This window comes from Rattus norvegicus, chromosome 3 (genome assembly GCF_036323735.1).
Source record: "Rattus norvegicus strain BN/NHsdMcwi chromosome 3, GRCr8, whole genome shotgun sequence".
NCBI classification, from domain to species: domain Eukaryota; kingdom Metazoa; phylum Chordata; class Mammalia; order Rodentia; family Muridae; genus Rattus; species Rattus norvegicus.
In genome coordinates, this window is record NC_086021.1 from 188,155,777 (window position 1) to 188,171,846 (window position 16,070).

The 16,070-nt window shown below is 45.3% G+C and overlaps 1 protein-coding gene across 8 annotated transcripts in view; it reads right to left on the reverse strand.

The window, feature by feature from the left end:
* Nucleotides 1-16,070, reverse strand: part of Dido1 (death inducer-obliterator 1) — a 53,346-nt gene that overhangs the window by 5,677 nt on the left and 31,599 nt on the right. For 5 of the 8 annotated variants that reach the window (XM_006235806.5, XM_063284235.1, NM_001427308.1 and 2 more), the window contains exons 8-16: nucleotides 11,260-11,719; nucleotides 10,985-11,144; nucleotides 9,767-9,883; nucleotides 9,520-9,624; nucleotides 8,536-8,668; nucleotides 7,804-8,329; nucleotides 7,289-7,442; nucleotides 6,732-6,821; nucleotides 5,852-6,047 (exon numbers count right to left, since the gene is read on the reverse strand). In XM_006235806.5, coding sequence (XP_006235868.1) covers nucleotides 5,852-6,047; nucleotides 6,732-6,821; nucleotides 7,289-7,442; nucleotides 7,804-8,329; nucleotides 8,536-8,668; nucleotides 9,520-9,624; nucleotides 9,767-9,883; nucleotides 10,985-11,144; nucleotides 11,260-11,719 — 1,941 coding nt within the window. Of the gene's footprint in view, nucleotides 1-2,487; nucleotides 3,716-5,851; nucleotides 6,048-6,731; nucleotides 6,822-7,288; nucleotides 7,443-7,803; nucleotides 8,330-8,535; nucleotides 8,669-9,519; nucleotides 9,625-9,766; nucleotides 9,884-10,984; nucleotides 11,145-11,259; nucleotides 11,720-16,070 lie in introns of those variants that run through there. The other 3 variants (XM_063284236.1, XM_008762595.4, XM_008762596.4) reach the window with 3 other exon arrangements.

Consider the following 16,070-nt stretch of genomic DNA (forward strand, 5'->3'; position numbering starts at 1 on the left):
ATCTTTAGGCACTTAAAATCGTCAAAGTTTTGGGTTCAAGTTACTGCAAACAATTGCTTTTAGACATATTATGTAGTTAGTTTAAGAGTGCTACAACTCCTAAATTCCAGTAAAGCTTAGTACACAATGGAGAATAGACCCCATACCAAGCCCTCCTCTCTCTTTCCAGGAATCTCAGTGCTAGCCTCTTACTTCCTGGAGGGACATTCAAAAACTGATAGGGCTGTTAATTGTCTGATGTGTATCAGAGAAAGAGCTAGGAGGCAGAAAAGAGCCCTGGAGAACAGGCTGGTGTTCACTGAACATCCTATCTAAATTTCCCCACTCAATGTGTGGAAAGCTATCTACCAAGTTTTCTTGATATGGGGATTTTTAATGTAAAAACAGCAGCTATTTGCTTCCTAGGTACTATATGGCTAGTTAAGATTTATAGTCTAGAGTAACTGCTGACCCTTATTTATAGCCTTTTTGGACAAGTCTGCAGAAAATGGTCAGAACTTGCAAGTTTGAGTTATCAAAGTTTGTTGGAATATTTGGGCCTCAAAATGTTTTACTGGGTGGCTCTCTAAGCCAGGGTCTTTTTAGAATCTGACACTAGGAGGTTGGCTGGGGGTATGGAAGTGGTGGGCTATGAGGGGGGACACAATGCTAAAGGCTGGGCGTGGGGGTCTTAGTGGTAACCAGTAGTTCTCCACAAGAGGGGCCATATTACCTCAATCCAGAAAGGGCTTTGAGACCACGTAAGTATAGGTAATGAGTCCTTCCCTGTATCAGACTCCTGTTCTAGTATAGCCTTTCACTGCAACCAAAAATTCAAGATGGGGTCTACTCATTGTTTAAAAACAAAACCAAAAAAGAACAGCTGTGTCCCAGCACAGCAGGATGCTCCAACTAGAGGCTGGTTTATGCTATGCTGGTTTTGAGTGAGCCATACATGCTGCCTAGAATGGCATCTCACCAGCAGATGTTTCTGGCCACCGTGTGCCCCACCACAGAGCCCCACTGGCCAGTCCATGGTCTTTAAATTTCTGGCTAGCCCCCCTAGAATGTATAGCCCTACAAGGGAATGATGGCTCATATCCATTACCCACTCAGGACTTTGAGAGGGCGGGAGGATCTTCATGAGTCCAAGGCCAACTATATGGTGAGTCTAGTCACCATAGACTATAATGGTGACTTCCAGGACAGCCAGAACCAAAATCAAACCAAGAAAAAACAAACCCAAGTCTGACAGTAAGCTAGCACCCTGGGAACAACGTAATCTTGTCAAATTATTCATTTTGGGCTTTGGAAGTATCTTTGCTGAGGGCATGTCCCAACGTTAATGACTGCTCCATTGTGTAAGCAAGGTGTGACACACAGGAAACTCCAATGAAGGTCAAAGGGTCCAACTCCCCATCATCTCTACCCAACACCTGGAGGAGGGGCAGTGGAGGTCCAGGTTTCTTGGGGTCCACTTTCCAGGCTTGCTGCATTTTGTCAACCATCAGGTTACGAGTTCAGCCTCCTGGGGTGTGGGGTGTATGGCCCGAGAAGCAATGGTCAGTCCAGCTGCAGTACAGACGTGAGGTTCACAAGAGCCAGCCACTACACAGGGTGGCAGCTACTCGCTCACCACCCTCCGTGGGGTTCTTATGAGGCTGTCAATTCACACAATGAGGCAAAACTAGAATGGGAGACTGACATACCGGATGCAGGTAAAATGTGTGGTCCTATACATTGTTTAGTGATGTTTCCTGTGTGTGAGAGCCTTTGGACTCAGGTATCAGACAGAAAAGAGAAACCAGACAAAGGTGCAACTGAGAGGCTGTGCCAGTAAACCTTTCAGGACTTGGATCCAGTTCATGTTAGCAATAGTCTGCAAAATGTTCAGAAACCCCTGCTTCTACAGTGTGGGGGGGGGGGGGGGGGAAGAGGGGTGCTGTGACCTGTATGCATGCTGGCATTCCTGTTTATTAACAGAATCATCCCAAAGCTGACTCCCGCTGACCTTATACCTGTCAAATTGACCTTTATCCCCAAATCTAATGGTATGTTCAACATGTTCAAAGTGAAAGTCCTTTTATGGTCTGAATCTGTCAAAATGAAATGTTCACACGGGCTGCATCAGAAACTGGAGTTTTTAGTTAGTTATGACTTGGACACACTTGGCAAATGAAGGAATTGTATACTTTTCAACCCACTTAGCACACACACACTCACGCACATGTCCTTCCTGTACTCTGATGCTCTAAGACCAGGGCAAAGTCACTGCACCCAGTGCATACTTGGGGTAACAGGGGCACTGTCCATCTTCTTCCAGGTGCCCAAGAACAAAGGACACCATGGAGCAAGCCAGTCTGCATGCCCTCTGGATGTGCCACCTGGCAGACACTGGGAGCCACTGTCCTACCAGAAGAGTTATGCTGGCTTACAAGGAGCAGAGGCAGACCTAGGGCAAGTGGCCCTAGCTACCACATGGTTCCAAGTCAAACAAACAATGACCAGTTTCCATGACATATTTTTATTGATTTAGATCGTCAAAATAGTACATTCCATTCAACACCATGACTTTGGTTACAGTTTCTGTGCAAAGCTTTGATACATACACAAGAAAACTGGAGTGCTTACCTGCTAATATTTCAAAGCATAGAACCTTCCAGCTAATGGAGTTGTTTAAAGTAAACACAAAGACACTGGAATTGACACTCCCCGAGGAAAGCTTACTATGAATAGAGACATGCCCTTTCCCTCAGAGCACCTGAGGGTGGCTTGGGGAGGAGACTGGCTACATGCTGAGTGGACTGAAAGGTGCAACAGACACCAGCATCAGAACCAAGTGCTTTGGTTTTTCTCCAACCAGGTAGTGTGCCCCAATGTACATCAAGTGGTACGTGGGTTTTGGACTCAAGGCTGTCAGGGCTAGGTAGAAGAAGTACTCCCTGTAACTAGTCTTGCTCCCTTGACTAAGGCCACAAGTTGTCTGAGTTGTTGGTGGCTTTAAGACAGCATCGAAACCAATGTAGAGAGGATGGACAGAGGAGTCAGAGGGACCTAGGTTTCCTAGCTGTCCTTTGAAATATCCATATTAGATAATAAACATCAGTGTCTGACAGAATAAGGACAGCATTTTTGTGGAAAATCACTATAAAACCACAAGGGCACTAGTGTCATTAAGAAACCCAGCAGCTCATGATGCACTGGTTAGGTCTGTGAACCACAAATGCTAGAGCAAGAACCAACTATTGGCAGGGGATGTCCTTGGGGTGTGGCCAGAGTGCTTCTGAGGTCTTATCTTCCTTCAAATAAGAAAAATAGAGCTCAAGAGGCCAACGTCATAAACTACTTGGCTCTGAGTTCATATGGAAAACCATCTGTGGCCCCATGTGTAGAAACTAAGGTACATAAACCAGTGGGTCACTTTCCTGCAAGGCCCTCACTACTCTATCATGATCTTCAGTACATACACTACATGGGACTACTCTACCTGGTCACACCAGGATATCCTAGCACCTACTATGATAGCAGCTTAAGGCTAGAGCTTCACCACTCACAGCCTAAAGGCAGAGCCTTTACAATGAAAGAAGGGCTTTGAGCATGCAGACCCAAGCCCCAGTAATTTCCTAGGTACGTCTGTTGACCCCATTTTTTTGGGTAGCTGGTACTTCTATGTGGCCATAGGTCAAGTGAGGAACAGAACTACCAAGGTGTCCGGGGCTTCTGTTACGATTAGATGCTGTGGAGACAGGTAAACCAAAACCAGGAAAAAGGCTCCAACCCATCCTTGTACACATACAGTGCACACAAGCATCATCTCTCTTACACACACACACACACACACACACACACACACACACACACACACACTCTCCTCTACACCTTGAAAATGCCAAGTCAAGCCATTAGTAGATAAGGCAGGTCCAGCTACAAGCCTGGTCTAGGCCCAAGGCTGTTTGCACTGCCAGTGTGCAAATACCACACACATGTAATTGTGGCAATACTATCATTAAAACTATCAGTCCTATAGTCTAATTATGAAATATTTCATTACTTTCCTAGAGCCCTACCTTTTGAGCGCACCCTTCAGTGCCATGGCCTCAGCAAGTGTGTTCTCTACTTGGCCAGCCACTGAACACAAGTCTTGGTGGTCAGTGCCCATCGCTTAGTGGAATATAGTATGCTAAGTCCTAATCCCTGTCACTTGGAAGTACAGTGTGACCTTGCCCTGTCTCAGCTGGCTATCCCTCACCCTGCATCCAGATGACTGAACTGACAATGGCTGTGCCACTCCTCTGTGGTCTTCTTTCTGGCCCTGGCCTCTGGAACCCTCCTCCAAGCCCTATTTGTTAAAGGCCCCACGCACCCCAGTGCCCATGTGCTCTGCGGGCTCAGCACTCCACACAGCCTATCCTCGTTTGGCAATGCTGAAATGAAGATGAGGTAGAGAGGCAGAATGAGCAAACAGGAGGCAAGGGATCTAACTCATGACTCTGAGATAAAAGGTGTTCTTTTCTACCAGAGAGGAAGGCGCCCACCCAGGGGCAATACTTGTCCTCACTATAGGCACCACACATGGACATAAACTCCTACCCGCCAGCTGAGACAGGTATATCTAAGTAACTGGCTGCTCTTCACACAGGTGCCAAGGGTCAGCTTCTGGATCTTCACTTCCAGGAGAACTGGATACCTCTTTGCTCATGGTCATGAATCCTGGCCAGAGCTCTTCGCGTGGCTGTCATCAAGCACTTCCAGGGCACCTTCGGCCACCTAGATGGTGGCTTTTTTTTTTTTTTAAATCCCCAATATGGCTTCATAGAATGCACTAATACACTTTGCTTTTGAAATGTGCTGGGCACTAGAAAGCATCTAGTGCATCCTGTCATTAACATTTAACCCAGCTTTATGACACAAACCAGTACCTTAATGTGCACATAGTTTGTAACTGCAGGCACAGATAAACCCATGCCATGAACCAGGAACAGTCTGTAGTTGGCAGAGGGCTGTGACTGGGTAATGGGCTTGGGCCTTCAGCATCCTGGCCAGTGTAGGGGCGGTACTAGTGGTGTGTGGCCCAGGCCTTGGGGTGTTCAGGAGCTACTTCTATAGCAGCACGTTCAAGAATAGTTAGCACATGTCAAGCCCATTAGCCATTAAGACTCCTCCTCTGGGGACATGACAGAAATGACCATTTCAGGCACCTAGTGCCAATTTTCTAATCGAGGCTCAGCAAAACCACACAGAACTAGGCCAGGCCCCTCCATGTCATCTGAACACCACCTTGTGTTTCTTTGTATGTAATCTGTTAAACAATACTTCTAAGGAAAGAAAATCTAAGTAGTTTGCAAAAGATGAACCCTTACCCTGTGCAGTGGCTGAAGAGCGGTTACTTTAGAACGCTTCTCTAAGCCACTGTTTCTGGACCCTTAGGAATCAAGTCCTGTGGAGACATCCCTTGGAATGGAAGAAGCCAGCTCATTTGAGAGGCAACAGTAATAGCAACCTTCTTTCTGGCATAGAAGATACCCCTGGATGCAGACAGACCCTGCCTCTCCTCTCTAGGTCTGGTTCTTGGTCCTGACATTTGAACAACTCTCTGGTTTGAGGCACCAAACAATTTGGTTTTAAGCAGGGAGTCAATTTTCATAAAGAACTGAGATACTGTTAGAGCTATGTGCCTATATTTCAGAGAACAGATTCTCTTGCCATGCATGGTTCCACTGGTCATCCTAATCTAGTTCCTGGGAATTTGGGCCAGGAGGCCAATGTCCCTGTGACAACCTGGGAGGACTGTCAGTGAAGAGTTCTGTGTCAGTGAAAAGGACTGTGTGGGGACTGGCTGGACCTAACTACCTCCCAGAAACTGGGTGCTTACCTGGGCCCTCAAAGGGCAAGAGTTTGGATGGCACAGGGTCCTTAGCACTCAGTGGAATCAGGTACAGGTCCTTGACATGCCTGTTGTTATTAGCTACAACCCCAAAGCGGCCACGGCTGCTAAAATAGGAGTAGAGAGAGATGTAGGCAACCTCCTCCTCCTCAGTGGCAGGGTGGAAGCGGATCAGACAGAGCTCCTGCAAGGGAAAGAGAGCAGAAGGAAGCATGCTCAATCCTCCTTCAGATGCAGACCCTCAGGCACACTGTCTAGTAATTCTGACCTGACTGTCATAGTCCTATTGCCAACTCTTTAACACAAATCAAGGGTAAAGAACATAGGTTCCAGCCAGACTGCTGGCCCGAAACCACTGCCACTCCCTGGAATTCCAGTGAGTGATTATGTACAGTTGTTAGTTTAGGCATCTCTGACACCAGCAAGCTTTCGCTAATCCTAGGACGGCACCAGCACAGACAGGACACACCACCAGCCAGGTGCCATCTGTGTATCTATCTCTACACTAGAAAGTCCTATGGCTTACCTCTCCTCAGTCTGGTACAAATTATAGATCACTTCTAAAAGAATCCTCACATACACATTACCAGCAGCTGACCTAAGGGATTGTTTAGGAACCCAAAGCCTGTGTATGAGGTAAGTCTCTGTGCCTGAGCAAGAATGCCTTCATATTGCTTTCTTTTTTCTCAGTCATGAGAGAGGAAATAGGAAGCCTGTGTAGTTACTAAAAGCTGAATGCACTCAGACCATTAAGATACAACAGACACTACACTCAAGTAGACTTCACACCTTCACATACTTAGGAATTATAAAAGTGTGAGCAAACACAGCCTCCCACTGCTGCAGCGAGCACACTGTGCGCAGGTACCTTGGACACTGACGACTTGAGTTTGCCAACGTAATCCCACACAGTCTTTGGCGCAATCCTTCCACCGATGTGGATGGTGTCTGGCAAATCCTACACAAGAAGAATATGCAGTGAACACCTGAATTGCAGCCTTCAGAGGCCAACACAATAATTCTAAAACACCAGATCATACAACAAAACCACAACTTTAAAGAAAAGCATCACTTAATGCTACCGTGGGAGGCTACTAACCACATGCCTTCCAAGAATAATGTGTTCATTAGATGAAGAAGAGAACTGGGATGTCTGACTTCTGACTTGCTGCCACAGGGTAGCATCTCTCTCTCTCTCTCTCTCTCTCTCTCTCTCTCTCTCTCCCTCTCTCTCTCTCTCTCTCTCTCACACACACACACACACACACACACACACACACACACACACACACACACACACACACACGAGAGAAGAGGGTGGGTGAGTGAATTCTTGGCTCTAACCTCACAGGGCAGTACACATACGTGCACGCCCCGGCGCCCGCACACAAGACATGGGGGGTGGGGGGAGTTCTTGGCTCTAACCTCACTGAGATAATCCAAACACCCAGAGACAGGATATGCCTTAGTGACAAATTTTGCTACACTTTGCATATTAATAAATCCTTTCCAAATCGTGCTGAGTCGAGACAAAAAGAGGGTTGTGTCTCCTTCTGGCGGGGATCGTGATTCTGAAATGCTGTAAAACCAAAGGAAAAAAAAATATTAATTTCCTTTTGTACAATGGATATCTCAAAATATAGTGACTTCATACTTGGGAGCAAAAGATAGTACTAAGGTTTGTGGCTTCTATTTACTAAGCAACTATTTAAGTCGTAATGACTTAGACATTTGGTCAAGAAAACAAGCAATGAATCTGAATAACCATTAAGTTAAAATTTTGTATCTAAGACCTGAATGACACCTAAATGACACAGGTATCCAAGAAATGGAGCATTTTTAGGACAGTAAAGATTTACCAGGCTTCTGCTAAGTCTAACTAGCAGTGTCTCTGGTTGGTCTAAAGAGTCTGAGGTTTGCATACCGTCCTAAAGGCATACCTTGTATTGGGTGATGGTGGCACTGACAGGTATCTCGGGTCAGGAGAAGAGGATGGCTTAGCCAGTATGGACTTGGGCACCACTGCAGAAGTCAAGGCAGGCTTTAGTATTTCCAGTTTGGTTTCTGATGTCTGGGAGTTGTCCATATGGGCTGCCATGGAGGCTGTGACTGTGCATGACCCACTCAGGGCGGTTCTGGGGTCTCGACCAGACACTGTGACTGTAGTGACCACCCCACTCCCGCCAGAGGCAAAAGAGGAAGAAAGGCCATCCAGAGAAGAGGGCTCAGGATGGCTGTCGCCTGCAGACTCAGGGAAACCCTTTCTCTCCTGGTTCAGACTAGATACGGTCTCCAGGTCTGGATCACACGTGTTTTCAGGGGTCTCTGCAATCCCCTCATCAGCAGTGCTAGGAACTGCGTCAGGTGGAGAGCTGTCGTGCCTGGCCTTCAAGTCTTCTTTTTTCGAAGAAGCTGAAAGCTTTTGCTTCTTAGGAGCTGGTTCATCCTCCGATGATGGCACCTGACCTGCAGAATGTGAGGGAGGAGGGAGAAGACAATCAAGATGTCAGCTCAGTGCAGTAGGGAACGTCAACTGGAAGCACCACAACCAAGGCAGGCCACACAAGTGCAGAAACCACTGTCTAAACTGGCTAGAGTACAGCTCGAAGAACAAGTTAAACAAACCGAATTTTGTCTTATTTCCACAGTTTCAGCCCCTAAATTATGCTCACCTGTACAGATTTTACAGTTTAAATCAAAAAGATGGGCCCGATGCTGACTGGTGGTGTCCTTCAGCATGCTGCTGAAGACATCCAGGAGGGGTGCTGTGCTCTTCTCAGGGGCGGCTCGCACGGACTCTTGTTCCTACAAGTGAAATGCAAGCAAGTCTTGCCTTTGCTGTTTCCTTGAGACTGTCCCACAATGTAGCAGAGGATGACCCTGAAATTCCTGGTCCTCCTTCTATCTACAGCAGTGGTTCTCAACTTTCCTAATGCCAAGACCCTTGAATAGTTCTCCATGTTGTGGTGACCCCAACCATGACATTATTTTGGTTGCTATTTTCTAACTGTAATTTTGAAAGTTATGATTTGTAATGTAAGTATCTGATATGCTGGATATCTGATATGAGACTCTGTGAAAGGATTGTTTGACCCCCAAAATGGGTTTCAACCCACAGGTTGAGAACCACTGATTTAGAAAGTGCCAACATGCTTGGTTCAAGTAGATAATTTCTTTTCCAAACTCAATCCATCTCCAAGTTAATACCACAAACCAGAACCAATGGAGAGCCAGGCATGCATGGTGGTGGCATAGGCCTTTAGTCTCAGCATTCCATAGGTGGAAGCAGGCAGATCTCTGAGTTAAAGACCACCCAGGTCTACAAAGCAAGTTCCAAGACAGTCAGCGCTACCCAGAAAAACCCTGTCTTGAGAAAAAAAAAAAAAAAATGGAGAAAAATCCCACTAAGCCAGGTGTGGTGCACTAGTCTCGACCCTTAAAATCCCAGAATGAAAAGCTGTAGGCCAGACTAAGCTGCAAAGATAGACTGTCTTAAAATACCAAAGGAACCCATGTCATTCTAATGAATGGATACAGGCACTTGCCACCGTGCACACACACGGACTTGTGTAAATGTCAGTGACTTTCTCAGTGACTTAATGCCTTGAGAGCAGATAAGAGATGTTCGTCTCTGTGCAAACACCCCAAATGCTCACTTCTGAATCTGATACTGGTGGAGAATCTTCCATGTCAGGAATGGTTTCCGGTTTAGTAGAGTTCTTCTTGCTTTCATTAAGCAACTTAGTCCTGGACTCTATCACCTACAAGGAGGACAAAAGTGAAGGCTTCAGCTTTGGGTTCTAGGTAGAAGGAATAGTCATCCATTCTACAATTAGCTCACTGACTTCTAGAAAATGGAAACCTCTAGGACCTCAGACAGCAATCTTCCTCTTCAGCACTTACAGATTTTGTGGGCTTCTCTGTCCACATAGAAAGCTCTTTAGATACAAGTTCTTCAGGCTTCATTCTGACAAGTTTTGCCAAAGAGATTTCTTCTCGAAGAACACGATGGAAGAGGCCCTATTTTGAGAAAGAAAAAGCACCTTTCACCTCCTCATTCATAACCTTTCAGTGATGTACTTTACTCTGGGTCAAGATGAACAGAGCAGCAGGATGGAAATCGGATGACCCTGACCACTCCAAGCACTGACCCACACAGTGCAGGAATGCACCCTCGCCCCGCTGTGAGGAGCATTCTAAAGTAGGCAGCAATGACCTAGCTGAGAGTCAACTTCAAGGACATCTGTAGATTCTCTGCTTTGTCAGGATCACAGATCATGCATACAACTTGGAGCATAGATGAAAAGTTAGAAGCCAGCAGAAGAGGATGTCATACATAATTCTAGCACCTGGGAGACAGAAGTACAAGATTCTGCCTCAAAAAAAGTAGTTATAAAGACAGACTGTGCAGGTCTTCGATCCTAATAGGTCTGAGTGTGAGGCTAGCCAGAGCCACATAGTGAGAACAAGTCCCCAACCTCACACAAAGTTAGAAATAAAGGCAGGAATACACTTCTAGGCAATGTAGCCAAGGCATTTGATTCTGGCTCTAAAACATGGAGGTGCATGCGTGCGTGCATGCGTGCGTGCGTGCGTATTCAGAGTCAAGAGAACACTATGAACAAGTCCCAACAGCAGAAAGCAGGAGAGGTACCAAGCTTGTCCCACATCAAGTGGCTAAGGAAGAAAGCTAAGAGAAAGTTACTTGAACTTTTAATTTCACAACTTGTTAAGCAAAAACAAGTGGCTCCCCTAAGAATTTAAGGCCAGCTTGATCCCTGGCCAGCCATGGTTGCAGTAAGGCAAAAAAATAAAAAATAAAATAAAAATGTTATACTACATATCAGATATCCCTGAAAATTGGGATGAAAAATTTCAAGCTTAGGTCAGTGGGCATGTGGTTTTTGCAGGGAAGTTTTAAGCTAATCTAGTAAAATGGGAGAGGGGTTATAAAATCTCTGATAACTCCAGTTCTGGCAGTGAAGATGATGATCCACAAATATTCAGAGGAAGGATGTATACATCTCCAAATATTGTTTGGTATATCACTGTGAAGCTAACAGAAATGAAGGGTCTATTATGGGTCAAGAATTCCCAACATCTAGTCGGGGGCACACAGACCTGATTCTTAGGATCCTTAAGGTTGAACATGATGCTGCGATATTTGCTCTTATAGCGATTATCTGTAACCTGGAACAAGTTAAACATCTCCTTCTCAATGTGGAGGGCAATTTTTCCTACTTCATTTTCTGTCATTATTAAGTCATCGCTGTCATTGACTCTGAATAGAATGAAAAGAGGGATTACATAAACCAGGGGGCACGTGACTAGTTGGGAGGTTTCAGAACACGATCATCAATGCTTCATCTGGGAATATGACATAGACAATAGCCCACCTTTTCCACAAAATCTCTTTCAAGGAGCGCCTTATATTTTGTCGAATTTGTGAATTGGGTTGTGATGGAGCTGGGCTCACAGGCCCAAGGCGTCCTGGGACTGGAGAGGCTGCAGGAACATTGGCAGACATTGGTTTCCTGGCAATTCCCACCACAGCAGCAGAGCCAGGCAACTTTTTGGAAGCAGCTATCACAGGTGTTGGTCCTGCCTGCCTGGCAGAAGTACCTGACAGGGTGGCTGAGGGCCATGGCCTTTTGGGGATGGTACCCTTGAAGCCTGAAGGCAGCTTCTTAACGGCTGTTTTCGCTCCTGCCATATTAGGGTAAGGAGGAAGCTTCTTTGGAACAAGATTTCTAGGTGAAGTCTGTCTGCCCATCACGGAGCCTGGAGGAACTGCTTTCTTAGGGACCGCAGCTGCCGCCACTGTTCTATCCTCCACTCTCTTGTCATCTTTCATGGCTGGAAAGCAGAAGGCACACACTCAGAGATGTGAGCAGCACAGACAAACAGCACAGTGACATCATACCATGTCATCCTGGAAACAGCCAGTACAATCAAGGAATTAGACACATTTGCAGGTTTTTAAAATCTCAAAACTTAGGCTGTTGCACAGTATTTTATGGTGGCAACTACTCCTTATTTTAAATGCCTTTTATGTATGATAACATTACTTCAAACAAGCCAATTATCAAAAGCTCCAATTAATCACTAGCTAAATTGTAAAAATAAAGAACAAACTTGAGATCAAAATAGGGCAGATTTACAGGATCATTTTCATTAAGAAGGTATTTTTCTGTAGAACCCCTTTAAAAAGGGGAAAAAAAAAATCACACAATATCTCCTCCATGAATAGCCAACTCCTGAGGGTTCTGGAGGTAGACTCCTTCCTGTCAGCAAAGGGTACACATTATTTCATCACCCACCACTGTAGACCTGGTTGACAAATTTGCTATAGAGAAGATCAGCCAACCTATTTTCACACAAAAATTCAGATGCCAGAATGGAAGACGTCAGCCTACTGTGTGTGCGTGAAAGGAACTCCTTTCTTGATGGAAGGCACGGGAGCAATGAGGACCAGATGCTAAAATGACTGGTGCCCATTTATACACCACCACCCACACCCCATGCATACCTAATTCTCTCAGCTGGGTAAAAAGACAGACAACCTGGTGTTTTAAATGCTTGTCAAGATAAGGGCAGTGATAGTGATACCTTTAATCCCAGCATTTGAAAGACAGAGGAAGGTGGATCTCAAGAGTTTGAGGCCAGCCTATTCTACAGAGTGAGTTTCAGGGCAGCCAAGGCTTCAGAGAAACCCTGTCTTGAAAAACCAATATTGTCTAACACAAATGCTGAGTCAAAAGGTTTGGCTTGCAGCAAACCTTCGACATGCCAGTGGACAATCAGTTTAATTAAAATCCTGCATCAAGGGCTCACAAAATGTCTTAAAAAGGATACCAGGTGACAAGCCCAAGATCAGATGGCAGAATCCACATAGTTTAAGGAGGGAATAGACACCCAGCCCACCTCCCACCAACACACACACACTCTCCAAATCCTGAGTCAGATCAGTACCACAGCTTGGGCCACAGAACTGAATGATGCTTGTCTAGCATGTTGACCAGCAGCCCAAGTGGTCAGACAAGGGAAGGAAATGCCTGGGAACCTGTGGCTCAGGACTATTGTCCTACCAGACAAGAAGCAAACAGGTCATATGGTTCATCTAGATAGGCAACCCTTCAACATCACATGCTACCAAAAACCCGTAATTACAGTTTCAGCACGTCTATGACTGAGGCATGACTTAGATCATAGATGAATACTTCCTACTTTCTGATCCTAGTAACTACTTCTAATATACCAGGAAGGTCAGAAGGCCAGGAAAGGGCGGAGATCCCATACACAAGGAAAGCCCACTTCAACAAGCTACTCAATGTGCTTAGGGACACCATCAGGTCCTGTCAGGCCTGACTACTAACCTGTCTGAGGGGTAGCCCTACCACTGCCATATGGCTGATTACAAAGTGATACTGAGCAATCTAGATGTAAGATGCATCTCAACTGAAGCCCTTCAATTCCATCCCAAAGGACTTTGTTACAAGTGGACTGTGTGCTTGCTCAGAAGCCCATCAAACCTCAGCCTCAAAGCACTACAGGGGCTTTGCAGAGTGATAGTAACATCTACCTAAAACTCTGTTTTTCTAGATGAGGACAGGAAATACCTAGAGGCAGATTTGTACAAAATAGAAATTAGAAGTACACTCTGAACAACGGAAGACTTTACTACCAAGGATCTATTTTTACAATGCAGTGTATATGACAAATACAAGGAGAGAACACATTCTGAGCCAAGGGGTATAGCCAAGGTTCCCATAGATCAAGGGCAATATCCAAGCACTTTGCAGTGTTAAGAAGTCTATTTCTAACTCTCAGCTCCAGGTGTATTCAGCAATTTACCTGCATGTCTGGTTACTGGGCTGTATAGGGGTAAAAATCAGTACATTCCTTTGAGGAACGTACACAGAAGGAATGAAAGCACTCAGATAATGGTATGATGAACCAAGTGCTGTGTGAGACAGTGATATTGAACAGATGTATAATAAATGTGTATTAGATTGCCAGCTGACTTCCACTCTACAAAACTAATGAGGCATTACCAAAACCTTGACAAAGCCCCTCCATATAGCAGTATGGCCTGAGACACGTCGGTGATTTTTTTTTCCTTGTTTCTGGCCACAAGCAGGGACTTCAAACCACAGGTTCCTCTACAGACTGAATCTTTTGGCCTGACTGCATTTTGCTTATTCTTGACACTCCATGTACACATCTGGTTTGAGAACAAACATACCTGAATGCCATCTATTAATACAACTCCCTATCACTTTGAAGCCTTACAGCTCTGGGGACTTCTTTCCACTAAAGGCCAACATTAGGACACTTTAGGCATACTCCCAACAGTGCGTAAAAGGCATGTTATGTGATAACAAATTGGTATGTCCCATAAATGATGGTTTTTCCTAATCATTTACCTACTAGCATCTTGAAACACCAAGCCCTCTTCTATTTTGGAAGGTGACAAATGGCAACAGTTCCGCAATGCAACTGTTCAAGGGAGTGGCACATTTCTCGAGCCCCAACAGGTAGGAACAGTGGTGCTGCCTTAGGGCACAATGCCAGCAACAGGGATTCACCTTCATGTTTGAATATAACAATGAATTTGTAAATCCTTATTTCATTCCCTACCCCAATACTAGGTCTTCAAAGCCTATGCCTTGGGCACACTGGACAGATGTCCTATTGAGCTACTGTTCCAATAGCAGAATTCACTTCTCACTATATAAAAATTAAGTACCTTAACTAATGAGAGAACCACCTTACAAATAGCACTTAACACCGTGTGCTGCCTTCTCTGCCCTCTCGTGGGGGTAAGAAGGTATTGACTAACACTAAGCAGGAGGAAGGCATCTCCAGTCCTGAGGACCACTAGTGGAAGCAAAGCTGCTTCCTAGTTTGATGGGGTAGGGAATGAGAGTGCTCCGCATGGGAGCACTCTGGTCTCACGCCATGGGTTCATTAGTAAGGCTGTTATAGATCTGCTGGTCACCAGGTGGCAGTAATGATCCACAAAGGCAAGAAAAAGTTATTAGGAGGATAAAACACTGCTTATATGCCCCCAAGATAGAACCCCACAACTGCATCAAGTTGAATCCTAGTGGGGGACAGGGTCCAGGTACAGCATAGGGGTTCAATTCTACAGTCCCACCCATCCCAGTTAAGCTGTCTGATGGCTGCTCTTAGAGGGCAGGCTGCCCCTGCAGGTATTCCACCTATGGGGAACTGCTTTTTTTGAAGACAGTGACCAAGCAGCACCTTGAAACAAGGTCAGGTGTTGAATTCTGTTCCTCAGCTTTGGGCCACATAAGGGATTTCTCACTGCTTTACCATACCTCTTTCCAGCGAGGTGGCAGTACCAAGTGGATGTTTTTTCTGTTGCTTCCTAGACCCGTTTAAGTATCTTCAAATAAATATCCCTTTATCCACACCTCATGCACATGCCTATAATCTCAGGATTCAGGAGGCTGAGGCAGGACTGTAAAGGAAGGTGGCCAGGGCTATAATATTGAAACCATTAAAAAAAAAAAAGGTATCTTGAAAAGCAGTCACCAATTCAGTTTTATATATAAAATGAGACCTGGGCAAAAAGCAGTATAGGCTACATCAGAGATGCTCCTCAAATGCCCACTGTGACTACGATGACCTGTAGAGGTCCACATCCAACTGCTGTGTTCTGGAAATGAAAATCTGTTTTTTACTGATGTCCAGTATTTGACCTCTTTTAATGCAGAGACCAATGCTTAAGGATCTTGCAAGTTATCTTAACCAATCACATAGTATCTTGAAATCTTTAGCTTCAATCATGTTGGATTGGTAGTTTCTTACGTTGTTGGTCACGGGGATGCAGTGTGGTGAGGGAGGTGTGGGCGTGTTCAATTTGCCCAGCCATGGAAGCTGAGCTGCTGCTTCTCAGATTTCTCCACACACACCAGGTACAGGTGACTTCAGCCAAGTTCATTTTAGCCATTATTTGTACTAAGTCATTTACTGGAACATGATAGGAGCACGTTACAACAATCCATGTGCCTTCCTAGACCCTCCAGACCTAACCGGCTCAAAGCTGGAGGTGCAGTGGACAACCAGGATTAGAGAGTGCAACCAGTTACCTTAGGTTCTTGCCGAGCTCTTCCAGGTTTATGGCAAATCAATGTTGCCCAAACCTTCATTAAAGCAGTTAAAAATCTGACCATCTATG